This window comes from Netta rufina (assembly GCF_964035555.1).
Source record: "Netta rufina genome assembly, chromosome: 4".
Lineage (NCBI taxonomy): Eukaryota > Metazoa > Chordata > Aves > Anseriformes > Anatidae > Netta > Netta rufina.
In genome coordinates this window covers 21420367-21433908 of record NC_140127.1, presented here as the reverse complement: position 1 = coordinate 21433908, position 13542 = coordinate 21420367, and the positions used below count along the sequence as shown (strand labels likewise).

The 13542-nt window shown below is 38.1% G+C and overlaps 1 protein-coding gene across 4 annotated transcripts in view; it reads left to right on the top strand.

The window, feature by feature from the left end:
• TENM3 (teneurin transmembrane protein 3) overlaps positions 1-13542 on the top strand; it is a 430195-nt gene that overhangs the window by 308828 nt on the left and 107825 nt on the right. For all 4 annotated transcript variants that reach the window (XM_084286636.1, XM_084286635.1, XM_084286634.1 and 1 more), the window contains one exon: positions 1537-1775. In XM_084286636.1, the coding sequence (XP_084142762.1) occupies positions 1537-1775 (239 nt within the window). The remainder of the gene's footprint in view (positions 1-1536; positions 1776-13542) is intronic.

The window sequence follows — 13542 nt, the reverse complement described above, 5'->3', positions numbered from 1 at the left end:
GGGAGCATATGCCAAGATGTTCAAATTTATCTATTAACCTCCTGCAGCAAAACCACGTGCAAATAACAAACCCTGATGATCTGGTATTTCTCTCAGGGTGCAGTGGGGCAAAGTAATTTTGAGTGTCTCCACAGCACATTTCCAATGAAGTCACTGTACTTGTATAGGTCAGTACATTATTATGCAAAGATGCAAGCATGGCTTCTGGAGGATAAAAGTCCCATCAGCCAAGAATTGGTCCTGACGAGCCCATTGTCAGGTGGTATAGCCTAGAGGGCTTTCCCCTCCTAGCTAGCTCATGGGGTGCTGGAGCCCCTGACCCATGCTGTATATATGGCATGCAGTAGACAAAAACAGCATAGACTTGCTCTTACTAGGCTTCAGGAGGACCTGCCTATCAGCAATTCATAAGCACCTCTTACCCACTAAAAATGCAAACACCTCTGTCATTCTGTGCAGCTGTTCCTCCACTTGGTAAGTTCAAACTTCTCCACAGTGGGCTTTCTTACCATTTTTACTTATAATGCATTCACTTTGCAGAACCTGATTATAGTAGGCCAGGCCATGCACTACAGATTTGCCAACATAACTAATCAGTGGAAAAAAACCCTGGTGCAAAGGTCTTCAACTTCAGTTTTGTTTGTGGAGTTGTATATATGTGTCAGGAGGAAAACTCTAGGTAGTATAAGCCTCTACACCATGCTTCCTTTAAGAGGCTCTGCCAAAAAAAAAAAATATGCTAGTGTGAACTAAAATAGAAGGATTCTAATGTAACAAGGTAAACTCAGGGAATAGTATTTCCTTGAGAAATTTTAATTTAAATTAAGCTTATTGTTAACTCACAGAGTGTGTCTTAAATTTGGCTTTGCTTCTCATTTCTGATTCTGGCAGGGATTCTTTCTGAGTGCTTAGTAAATACACATCCTTAGAGTACTTGCCAGACTGTAACTGCTGTATCCATAATCAGATCTTGATACAGTAAGATTATGTGCAAGGAGATATGAATTAGTGTACTGTGTAGTTAGGACACAACAAAAATCTTTTAACTGAGTAATTCTGGCAAAATTGCCAAAAGTTTATATCTGAAAGATTGCTGTTTTCTTTGTACTTGACCCAAGAAAACTGTGATAAGTAGTATGGGCTACAGTCAGATTGCATAATATTGACTTTTTAATGGAGTTCCCTGTAGTCTGTAGTGGAAGCCAACAAAAATAAACAGCAGTAGAAAGCCTGTCCGTACTTGTTGGATAAACTCTGAGAGACCTCCTCTCTACCATTCGGTATTTTTTGGTAGTTCTGTTTCTTATCTGGATACCAGTGTATCAGTCATGTTTTGGGGTTTTTCAATCTTTTCTTACAATGAAAGTGCCTTTTTAAAGTGCAAGTGCTGTGACAAGTGTTGTTTTTATGACCCTTTGCAGACTGGATGCTAGTAGACATTTGAAAAATAGACAACATGAAACAAAAGCAGTGTGACTGCCTGTGCTCCAGCTTAATTTACTTGTGTAGTTTACCATACACTCTTTCCTTCCACAGGCATTTCCTATTCAAAACAGGAACAGGGACCACACCGCTGTTCAGTACTGCAACACCAGGGTACACAATGGCATCCGGCTCTGTTTATTCCCCTCCTACTCGGCCACTACCTAGGAACACTCTGTCCAGAAGTGCTTTTAAATTCAAGAAGTCTTCGAAGTACTGTAGCTGGAAATGTACTGCTCTCTGTGCTGTAGGGGTCTCAGTGCTGCTGGCAATACTGCTGTCCTACTTTATAGGTGAGTTCCTTTTTTTCATGATAACTGTCATCATAAATAGGTATGTCTGATGGACTGTAGATGTGCTGTCCCATCTCAACCTTCATTTAAAACAGAATTTTTGGTAAAAGTAAAAGCCACAACAATGACTTAATGAAAACGCCTAATTATTTTGAGATGATAGAAGATCTGAATACTTTGCAAGCACCCTGTGGCATGACAATGCATGAACTAATTTCAAAGAAGTATTCAAATTGCAATTAAGGTACGTGGTGTCTAGTACTTACAAACATATATGCAAAATGCAGGCTATAAAGTCCTGTGACGTGAATATAGCTTCCAGCATATCCATGGTACTCTTCTCATTTTGCATGAAATGTAACTAATTGAGCATTTAGGAATTATAACTTATTTCATCATTATATACATGTACGTTTGTGTGTATAGCTAGTGCAAAAGTCTAATGTAGACTTTGATTGCAAGGTAGGGAAAATAAATGTCCAAAAGGACAACATGCAGAGGAGAAGAAGAGACTTCTTCCTCTCTCATGGGGTGTTTGTTTTTAATTATTTACTGTTTTCTCTGTTTGTTAAATTTTGCCAACTTGAATTTTACATAGTTTCTTTTATTTCTTCTTCACTTTATTTAATTTCATAAATGCTTTTTCTAAATATCATATAATTTAAGGTTTAGGCAGTTAGTGGGGGAATCACTTGCCCATGACAAAAACATTATCGACTTCAGTGTGGGAACAGAACAGACTTATCATGTACATGTGCATAACTTCTTCCATGGCTTTGTCCAGATTACAGATTTTGTTACCTCTGAGTCCTTAAATGGTCTTCAAAGACTTTAAAAACACTGATTTGTTAATTAGAAGTTAAAATCAAAAATGAAAATTTAGGGGTCTGTTTTTTGTAAGGCATTGGTTGTGTTCCAATTCAGAGTCTTAAGAAGTCAAGAAAAGAAGAGGAAGGGGGGGGGAGTCAATCTCTCCTTCTCTCCCTCGTTTTAAAATCAGGTTAAATTAATAATAAAGCCTAGAAGGCCCTGTGATCCTTAAATCTTCATTGCCTTTGTTGAAACAGGCTTGCTACATTTCAATCCAAGGCAGAGAATAAGCTGTATAAAGCCTTTGAAGTAGTTCTTACTGGGCTGAAGCTCCTGTGAACAATGCAAGGAAGTGGGTTGCTGGGTAGCTGGAGAAATTCATCTCTGCACTGGCTAAGCAGAACCCCCAGAGCACCCTTTCCACCTCAGCTGTGAGCCCCAAAGAGCAAAATGCATGTGTACAAATGTAGGGCTTGCCACTGCTGCCCAGTCCATTGCATGCCTTGGATTTTTTTTATGCAAATGTGCACAGCAGTATGAAGGTATAGTGTAGAGTTAAGCTTTGACACTGCATCTTTTTTAAAGTGGGATTCAAATAATCCCACTTATAAAATACAGTAATTGTGCTCAGTCTTCATAATATTGCCTCTTAAATCACTACAACCAAACATCTACTACTAAAAAAAATACATAAATATGAAAGAAGGAATTCAATATGAAGTATCGCTGTCAAGAACTGGGAAGAATAGCCATACAGATAGTAAAATATTGAAGACCTGATTGTGAACTGAGCTCTACACTTTGCTAGCCCGAATGAGCGAGACTACTTATGAATTTGAGGGGCACAAGAAGATAGCTGTACTGGATTATTTCTCCCGCAGGCACATTAAGAAATATAAGCATGTCTAATGTGCCTCTATTCCTGTGTTCAAGAAAAAGAACCAGGCTTTCCAGTGAGTGAGAGCTTTCAGCTCCACATATCATTTATTCACATACTCTGTAAAAAAAGAAAAAAAAAAAAGACAAATATAGCTGTACATTTCATGGGCACATGCCAGCTCACGTACTTGCTGAAATAAACAATGCACAAGGGCCTTCCTCTGCCCGTAGTCAATAGGGAGCTCTTTGCCTACTGGTGATATTACACATATTTCAGCTAGCTCAGCAGTCTAAATGTAAAATCCAGCACTCAGGGATGCTCTCTAGAGAACTTGGGGTCCATAAAACCATGAATGGATTACACTCATTCATATATGTGGTTTTCCCATCTCTGCAGACATAATATCAGAAATACTCTCCGTTTAATAGGCCATCTAAGTATAAATTGGTGGAAATCATTTATGTAAGATGGAAATAGTCCTTCGTCTTGGTTAAATATTTCATAGTGTAGGTATGAAAGAGGAATTGAAAGAGGAGGAAATTGATAATAAAATAAAACATTAGGAAGGGCTGTGGTATCGTGTGACCTCTAGCACTGTGTGACATGCCTCTAACACAGTGATCTGGCTTGTCTGCTGAGGCCTACAGCAGCTGAGGTGGCATGTCGCATCTGTGAAGCCAGTTTGAGACGTGTTTTTGACTTCACAGGGAGACATTGCCACAAGCATTAAAACACTACAGCCGTTGCTGTAAAATATGCCAGTGCATATTGATAAGGAGCACGGTATGCCCCATGTCCACTGCGTGACTGTGGCAGCTGCAGGTCGAAGGCCTAACTGGATCGCTCACCCGGGGACCAGTGATGTAACTGGGCCCTTCTTGGAAAGGGCAATGATCAACATGTCATGCCCACGCTTCCTTTAGTTGCAGTGGATATGGGGTAAAGAAAGTGACTACGGATCCCTTTGCTTAGACAACATAAGGCAGAAGAGGCAGTTTGCTAGACTTCATGTCTGCCTCTGCAGAACTGCGCGGTCAATTAGCCCCGCCAGTGGAGGGGAGCTACACCGAGTCCTGTCTGTCTTGCACTTCTTCCATCACTGTGACAGGAAAGACTCCTACATTTACAAAGTCTACAAAGAAAAGGTGAGAGTAGCAGATGTCAGCTCAGAAAGGGACCGCAGCAAGCGCTACACTGTAAGGCCACTTAATGCAGTCTTGGAGGTCACAAGGAGTTGAAAACATTATTTTTGTCTAAAGAAAGGAAAGTCTCACTGCCAGCCTCCCTGCATACTCTTGACTTTTGAGCACTGGTGGTCTCTCAGCCATTTAAAATATTCAGAATGTTGAAACTTACCATTCCTGTCAATGAGACCTGCTAATTTTTAGAGAAAATAAATGTGAGTTGTGGAAAATGTTGATCTTCTTATTAAAGGGTTCATCTACTGTTAAACTATTGAGAAACAATGAGTTAAGCAAGAGAAACATGCAAGTAAGAAGTGCTTAACCAAGACATAGTACAGCATATATAGGAGAGTGGAGTTAAAAACCAGCTCCAGTTTAAAGTAAAGGATTCAACGAACATCTTCCTGAAATAGAGTATTATAAAGAAAGAGAATAAAGAATATAAACTGCTTAGTTTGGGGATTGAGATTACACTGGAATTTCTTTAAGCTGCTCATTTGGCTAACTGCTATTCATAATCAGATTTGCAACCAAGGAAGATGACATTTTTTTTTACAGCATGAACATTTTTTAGAAAACTTCAGAAATAACTCTTTTCTATTTCCCTATTTGGAAGACTAGCAAGAACAGTCTTAAATTTAAGTCATGAAAGAGTAAGAAATATGACATTGCCTTAGCTTGACCTCTTTTTATATACACATGAATATTTTACCCAAACTTTGTACAGGCAGTCTGTGTGAGCCAGAAATAGAGTCCAACTTTACAACGTGCAAGACAAAACAGAACTTTATCCTTTTTCTCCCTGTGACTTACCATCTCATTCAGCATCCATCTTTTGCAGTGAATGAATGCAGGAAAAGTTTGGTAGAGCAAATGCCTAGGTGAAACATCAGAGTTGTGTATGTAATGACCAGTATGTACCTGCCAATTCCAGCTTTTGGATCTTCTATCCACTCTCTTTGTTACTAAAGGGAGCAGTTTGTTGTTTTTGGATGTGTGTTCTTTTAACTGAAGAATCCCCTGTTCAGTTACAGAGAACTGTATCAGTTGTTTTCAGTGTGTTGTTGCATAGCATAGGTTCTGACCAGCTACATTAAAGGAATAATTGGTACAGTACTAATTACTTTTTCGTTAGTGCAGATTCACAGTAGATGAAATTAATGAGAATTTGGGATATCAGTGCCCCTCTTTCTAGCCAGGGAATTGCTTTGGCAACAGGTTTTCCATTGCCAATGGCATTGTCTTGACATTAGCTAAGTTGATACAAGAGGTTAGTGCCATTTTCACTTGCATGGGGACCCAACAGGCAAGTGGTTTTCCTCAGTCAGTGCTGGAATTACACAGTGCCAGATTCAATCAACGGAGTTTGGAGAGTTGTACACTAAATGATCCCATGCATCTGTCATTAATGTTGTCCTATGGCTACTAAATAGGTTTCTATTAGCATAAAATATTACTTCAATACGTGGTGAGAGACCTGACCTGTTCAGTCCACATCTGCTGTTCTGACTTCTTAACAGCAGTCTGTTTGTATCTTACGAGCATTTTGTGCTCTGTGTACTTCAGAATTGATTGCTGTGCTAGCATTACCTCTGCAGCCAGTGGTCAGGAGAAGAATGTATGGTAGCTAGTTATTCTCAGTGATAAAGATTTAAATATCAGTGGTAACTTAAGGACATCTCTTTAAAAAAAATTGAACTTTATTTAATTGAAATGGCCACAGGACTACTTTTATCACTCCTGTTCCCCATGAGCAGTTAAGTAAATCCATTTTGGACAGAAAAGGAAGCTAACTTCTAGATTTAACAACTGAAACATCTCCTGGGACAACATATATTGTAGTTTATATTTCATGCTATGAGAACCAGTAGAAAAGTCACTGTTCTGCTGTGATTCAGGGATGACCACACAGTCATAATCCAAAGTGGAAATGAAATATGAACAAAAAAGAGATACCAGACTAGAAAGCCATGTTTGATAATCACTGATAATACATTCTTTCTACATTTATATAAAAATAGACATTGTGCTTATTCTGTTATATTGTACATTCAGGTGTTTTTTTCTCAGTCTGAACGTTGTTATTGTTTTATCATCATCTGAAGATATGCAAGCTGAAAATTTATCCACTAATAAATTTCTAATAATTAACTTCCATCAACAACTATCTTGAGTCTGAGAGAAGAACTTGTTGAGAGTAAGAACAGAGCAACTTAATGGAAGAGTTTTTACGGTAGAGGTAGGTGGACAGAAAAGATAGCAAACAAGTTTTGTCATTAGAGGAGAGTGTCACAGAAGGATTCAGGGTATAAAAATTACAGCTGACGGCCAATTAACTTCCTTGCAGGCAAGTTTTAAGTAATCCTGAAAAATTTAGAAAATTGTCTGTTTCTGCAGACTGAGGTTAACTTTCCATCTCTCCAGTGCTGTTCCCAAGTTTGTTGTCTGTGGTTCACCCGCGTTACTGAAGATTTAGTGTGACAGCTGCTGGCATTCACATCTACTCACAGATTGCGGAGGACCAGATGCCTTTCCTGTTGGGCTCAGTGGCAGAAGTCATAGTAGCGCAGAAGCACCCTCCTTAGAATTAATGGACAGTTAGTCATGACGGTTACAGAACTGGATTTTCGTGATTAAAACGATGACTAAATATACCTGTAGTCAAAAGGAATCTATCTTACTTTATCAGTAAAGAACAACATAATACGTCTTTTTGATTGCAATGCCAAGTTAACATTATGCTGCTGTTCGTAAAGCTCAATTACTGCCAGGAATGACGAAAACAACTTAATTAATAATGCCATTTAAATAGAATTTTTATTACAATACCCAGCATAGGTATTGTAATTAACAGGCATGAGGGAGAATATAGTTACGTTGCCATTAATCAGCTTTACTTTCATTATGTGTTTATAGAAACTCTTTTTCTCTTTGACCTGCATTTAATTTTGAGTATTGTAATGCTATTGTCACTGAGAGCTTTATCAAGAACTATTGTATTTCCAGCAGGGTGCCTGCATTCTCTGCCCACTCTGCTACCTAGGTTGTGCTTGGACCTTGGTTATGAGTAATGCTTCACTGAGGTGTGTGGGTTGGAAATATGTTCCCTGTCTGCAGCAATGTGGCAGATTTTCACAGTTAGCCAGGTTTATGCTCCTACTGCATTTCTCATTGCATCAAATCAGAGATGCTGAGGAAGACTAATACCTGTGTATATCACTGATTCTAAAAGGGTCTCTTCCAACCTAGAAATTCTGTCATTCTGTGTGAAGGTGCTTTTGGAAGGAAGGTACATAGCTCCTTGCCTAAGTCACAGACAACAACTCATCTGAACAGTCCTTCAGGCTTTTAAGGAAGGCTTTTGGTGTCTCTTGTGCTTTTGGAGGCAGCAGCAGTGCTCCATGTGAGGCTTTTCTTTCCAAGCTAGAGATTTCCAGTATCACTTCCATCTTGAATTGTCTGACTCTCAAATTAAAAAGCTGCAAAGCTGTGGATTAAGTACGTAGCAGCGTTTTCCTTCTGTCCAGAATGGATGTTTACCTGTCTCTCTCAGCTCCAAATGTCACAGGCAGCAATTGCACTGGTGACAATGCCACGTGGGGGCTGTAAGGCCCAGCTTCCCCATTGTGTGCGGCTCTGCTGTGTGCTGGTCAAAATCTGTGGGCCTGCTGTTTTACAAAGTTGTGCTGGATGTTGTTCTGGAAGGACAGAGTAGTAGATATCCCATAGAAATATAAGGCAGGACCAAAGGGTGTGTGTAGCCTCTGCTGCTGGACCTGTAGTGGGGGGTTATATACGCATATACCTGGTGAACACACAGTTACAGAGCAGGTAGAAACCACCTCCTGAAATTGCTGAAGGATTTTGGTATCCTGAACGGACCTTAGGAAAGTCTCTTATGTCTGAAATACCAATCTCCAAGTTGCATTTCAGTACTTTATAATCTTCAAAAACAGTACTATAAAAGCCAGATAATTAGTGTTTGTAGGCCATACTTCAGTAATATCAGGGCAATCAACTCCTTTCACTCACTTCTGACCTGTTCTTTATAAATGACATTCTTCAGATATGCACGACTGTCCATACTATTCTGATGCTTTATCGTAAAGCTTAATATTAGTGCTAGTAATTCCATGATTTTCTGCATTGCAGTGATGTTCAGCTTTATCTAATATGAAATAATTTTTCCCTTGGTATCTCATAGCCATGGCTTTTAGATTCTGCACAATGTTCATACAAATACAAAGAGCAGGCATTGCTGATGAGCCAGCTATGCCTCCTTAGTGTGGAAATATTTATAAACAATAAAGTAGTTTCTTATGTTTGCCACATTCTTTCAAACCTGGGAGACAAAGAATGACTAGTCAGAAAATGAATAAGTTATGCTTCACCACCTTGTCGGGGGTGATCAGGCTGAAAATGTTTGTAACATCTTTCATTGAAATTGCACTAAAACTAAATGTGTTGAACATCTATGTGTTAAAGCATGAACATTAAATGTACTTTTTTGTTTCTAGTAAGAATTCCATTATGGATAATGCCTTTAGTTGATGCTTTTTAAGCAAAGATTTTGCCACTGTGTTTCAGGCTAAGTGCAAAGCATAATATAATATTTACTGTTTCAGGAGTGCACAGTATTAATATTTGATTGGTGTTGTGGATGTCACATGCTGTTATTGTTAGTGACACTGAAAGTAAAACACTTACTGAGAAAGATAATCCTCACACAGAAGGATGTAGGAACATGTAATTGGCAGTCAGGAGGTTAAAAGAGACTTGACAAGATTTTGAGGGATTAAAAGTTAATCTGGCAAGGAGAATACCCACCTCTGCTCCCAAAAAGGCTTGTGTTTTAATTATGATTTGTCACAAGGTTTTTGGCAATAGGCCTGTCACTCTTCCACTTTTGCCCAGTGGAGCGAATTGAAACTCAGTAATCCTGGCAACATAAGGTGTAGTGATAAACCGAAAGGTGACATGATGTCATTGTCCGTAGGGCCCACATTGTGTTATTTTGCTGTCGTGCTGTAGTGCAGTATGGTGCTTTTTCAAAATCTGGATGGTGTTTCCAAGAATACTGAAATGTCTCACAAGCACATCATTGTGGAGATGGGGGCCCTTCTGCACTCCTCCTATAGTCTTCTGGCAGACCCACAAACAGTAGCATTTTTTCAGTCTAATTATGAGTATTTCAGAAATGTGGTTAAATTATACTAGCTACTCTTTTGGATAAACAGGCTTAGAGCAGTTCAGAGATGTAATTCCTGTTTTATCAATGGTGGTGAACGTGTGCTATATTTTAATAGTATGTGAGCATATGTAGTACTTCAAATTTATGCTTATGTTTAAGACATTTTTCAAAGCAGAGATGAAATTACTTGGATGATTTAAGTTGTTTGTGGACATAAGATTACAGACCTCTTTTCTTTCCTGGTAGTTCCCATTAATTTATGATTTGTATTAGTGAAGAAAAAAGCCAGCCCTTAGAGATGTGCTATCCACTGTGATATCAGAATTAATAATACCTGTGTTAAAGTTGTAGTTTCCTGTATAAATTATAAAATTTCTGTAAATTGCTTCTCTTCTATAAATTGCAATCCTTTCTTGCATTTTTTCTGTGAGGAAAACTGCTTGTTCTGTTTTGAATGCTTTAAAAAAAAATCATGCTGGTAAAATGCCTGATTTAGATGAGATTTTTTGTAAACCTCTCCATACACAAGCACTTTAGAATAAAAGGTCAAGTACATATGTCCAAACTTGCTGCGAGCAATCTCCTTTGATGTTACATTTATGACTGGGATGGCAAGTACACACGGCTTTTACACAGGTGTAATTCCCCCAGTGCAGTGATTAATTATGGATGCAATAGAGGCGGCCTCTGAAGTAGGCAGGAACCTTTAAATATGAGATTCTTTATTTTCACATGGATGCCATTTCAGAAGACTTCACTCACAAAAACACAACAAAACCAAAAGAAGGTCTTCTCTTAGCAATCACCACCTATAACAACATCTGTAATTTTACAATTCAAGAAAAGGAAAAGTGTTCAGATTATGTGGATGTGTGCATTTGAAATGCTCAATTTCCCTCAATAATAAAACCAAGCAAACAACCAAGAAAGAAGGTTTTTGCCAAAACATGATGAAACAGAATTACACAAAATCATCTCTTCTAATATCTCTACAGGAGGAATATGGGGCGGGCAGTGGGGGGGTTGGTTAGGTATGATGGATGAATTGGGAAATTCATCCATGGGAAAGATAATTCAGCCATTGGGAAAGATAATTAGCTCCATGAGCCTTTAAGGCAAGAAACAGATATGTTTCCGATGTTTTTAATGAAAAATATTTCTGATTTTACATTATTATGGTACAGGAAGACCGTTATTATTATTTAATTAAAACTTAATTTGAAATTGCAAGAACAAGAGCCAGATGCATATTGTTAACACCCTTTGCCAACCAGTCATGTATTTGAGTTTCAAAAGGTGTGTAACACAATAACTTGCTATGATACATTTATCTTCACTTGTGAAAGCTTCAAACTCGTCTGCTGTTCATCTTCTCTTTCATCTTTGAAATGCCAAGTTTCACAGCAGCTTTTATTGAAGCATTTTTTGTTAGGCAGTGGATCTGCATTTGACTCCAAAACTTTTCACATTGACAAGTAATAGCTCTTCAGATTTTCAACTTATTTTTCAGGTTTTCAGTCTCCAGCAGCTTCTTTCTGTGTTTCTTGTCTATTAGTAATCTCAAGAAGAGGTAATGATGTGCAGGTATCCACAAGTTTGAAAATGAGAAATTGAATCCTTCTTGTTATTTCAATTCACCTAGAGCCAAGACTAGATAATTTTAAAACACATCCTTATCGCTGATCCAGTATATTTTCATACGGTAGCAAGAGTAGTCAGTGCTCTTGATCAATCTTAGTGCTGCTCCAGAGCTAAGACTGCCTGTTCTTAATATCACCTGTGAGGTTTTATAGTTCATTGCCTTAGCTGATTTTATTTGGTGGGGGCTGGGGGAATGTTTAATGTGAAACTAATTCTAACTTGTTTTTTCCCAGGGTTTACATAACTATTAAAAAAAAAAGTGCAAAGTGGCTTACAAGGCACAATTCACTGGCCTTACAAACAATTAACAGTAGGGTTGTCTTTATGTCATAGGTTTCTTTCATAACTCATATAAGATAAATTAATTTTTCTGTTTTCTTTTTATTAGTAGTATTTTTCATGTGCTTAGAGTGCATCTTTGCTCACAGGAATAGTTTCATAAAAGCCATGTCTCACTTCAGTGAAGCCTCCAGAGGAACTATAGTCATGGTGTGTTATTGCAATCCACATAAAACACATTAATGACAATAAAATAAAGCATGCTCCATCTAGTAGCCAGTCCCTCCTGTGCCCTTACTCCTTTCTCTGGCCCAGAGACAGCGCTACTTACCCAGTCATGATTCCTGGTGGTATAGTGAGGAGCTATATTTCTTATATATATTGCCACAAGGAACCGAGCTTAAACCTGAGGGTGATGGACAGGTTTCGGTAGGGGCATGATTGAAATTCCTGAACTGACTTAAATCTTGAAACTTTTTTGAACCAAGGATTTGCACAAGTTTGTTAGCATGTACAAATAGATAGCTAATAGCTTACAAGTTTATAGTGGATGTGTTTTGTAAAAAGATCTCTTCAGTGCTAAACTCAGTGTGTTCATTTTGTGTGTGTTTTTGGTTTTGTGGTTTTGTTTTTTTTTTAATATGAAATTAAGTGGAAATTGCATGGTTGCAAATTAATCTGCATGTAGTGTTTGGTTTATGCAGCTACACAGTTGTACAGTTCCGATAGGTGAGTGATACTTATCTAGCATAGATCTAAGTCACTTTAAAGGAATCGTTGTAAAGAGGTTACAGGTTATTTTGTTGTGGCTTCAATCACCTACCTTTGATCTATAAGTGGACAGCTGTAATTGTGATATCATGAAGCCTAACAACAGCAAAGGATGAGAAAACCTATATGTTGACTTGCACAATTGACTTGCATATGATCTCAGCGGGAAATTCTAAACAAAAGCTAATTTATGGAAAAATATGTATTTCTAATCACAGTTCAGCTCTGTGGGGTTCCAAATAACACACTACAATCTCTACATGCAGATGCTTTCATCTTACATTCCAAATTTGGTGACATTCCAAAAGTTCTTATCAAACCTTATTATCATCTTTTATTAAATCTTATTACATTTCTCCTTATTGCATGTTTGCTGTAATATTCTGTCATTCTTAATATGGAATAAAAAAGCTTTGATCTTTGTTAGACGGTCATGAGATGGAAATACGCAACACAAGTGTTTAACTCTATGCTATAAAATCCCAGCTTGGCGTGTCCTTTGAACATCCCAGTAATTGGCCTCTGTTTCTTTTTCCTTTGGTTCTTAAATCTTTTCATCAGACTGCACTTCTCTATGCCATCAACATGCAAATAGGTTATGCATGATCATATAGTGCCATTTCATTATTATTATTATTATATCCCTCGAGAGATTTGGTAGTGGAGGGTTTGGTAATAAATAAAGCTTTTGAACTATAAAAATGCTTGGACCCATTCATTGATTCTCTTGCCTAAGTAAGATGTTTCCATTGGATGTTGAGACATTACATTGGTACTGCTTTTCTTAACACTGCTGTTTTATGAGGGCTGCCATCTAAAGGATGTCACCCTGAGCAAGACTTGGAGCTATAGAAACAAAATAAAATAGATAAGAACAAACCTAAGCCTCATCTGTTTTCCAGAAAATGAGTTAAAGGAGGAAAAGGAAGGAGTTAAAGCCTGAGAAGGAAGAGAGTAAAGAAATGCCTGAAGGAATACAGAGAAGTAATTATCCTGCAGTCTTAACCCTGT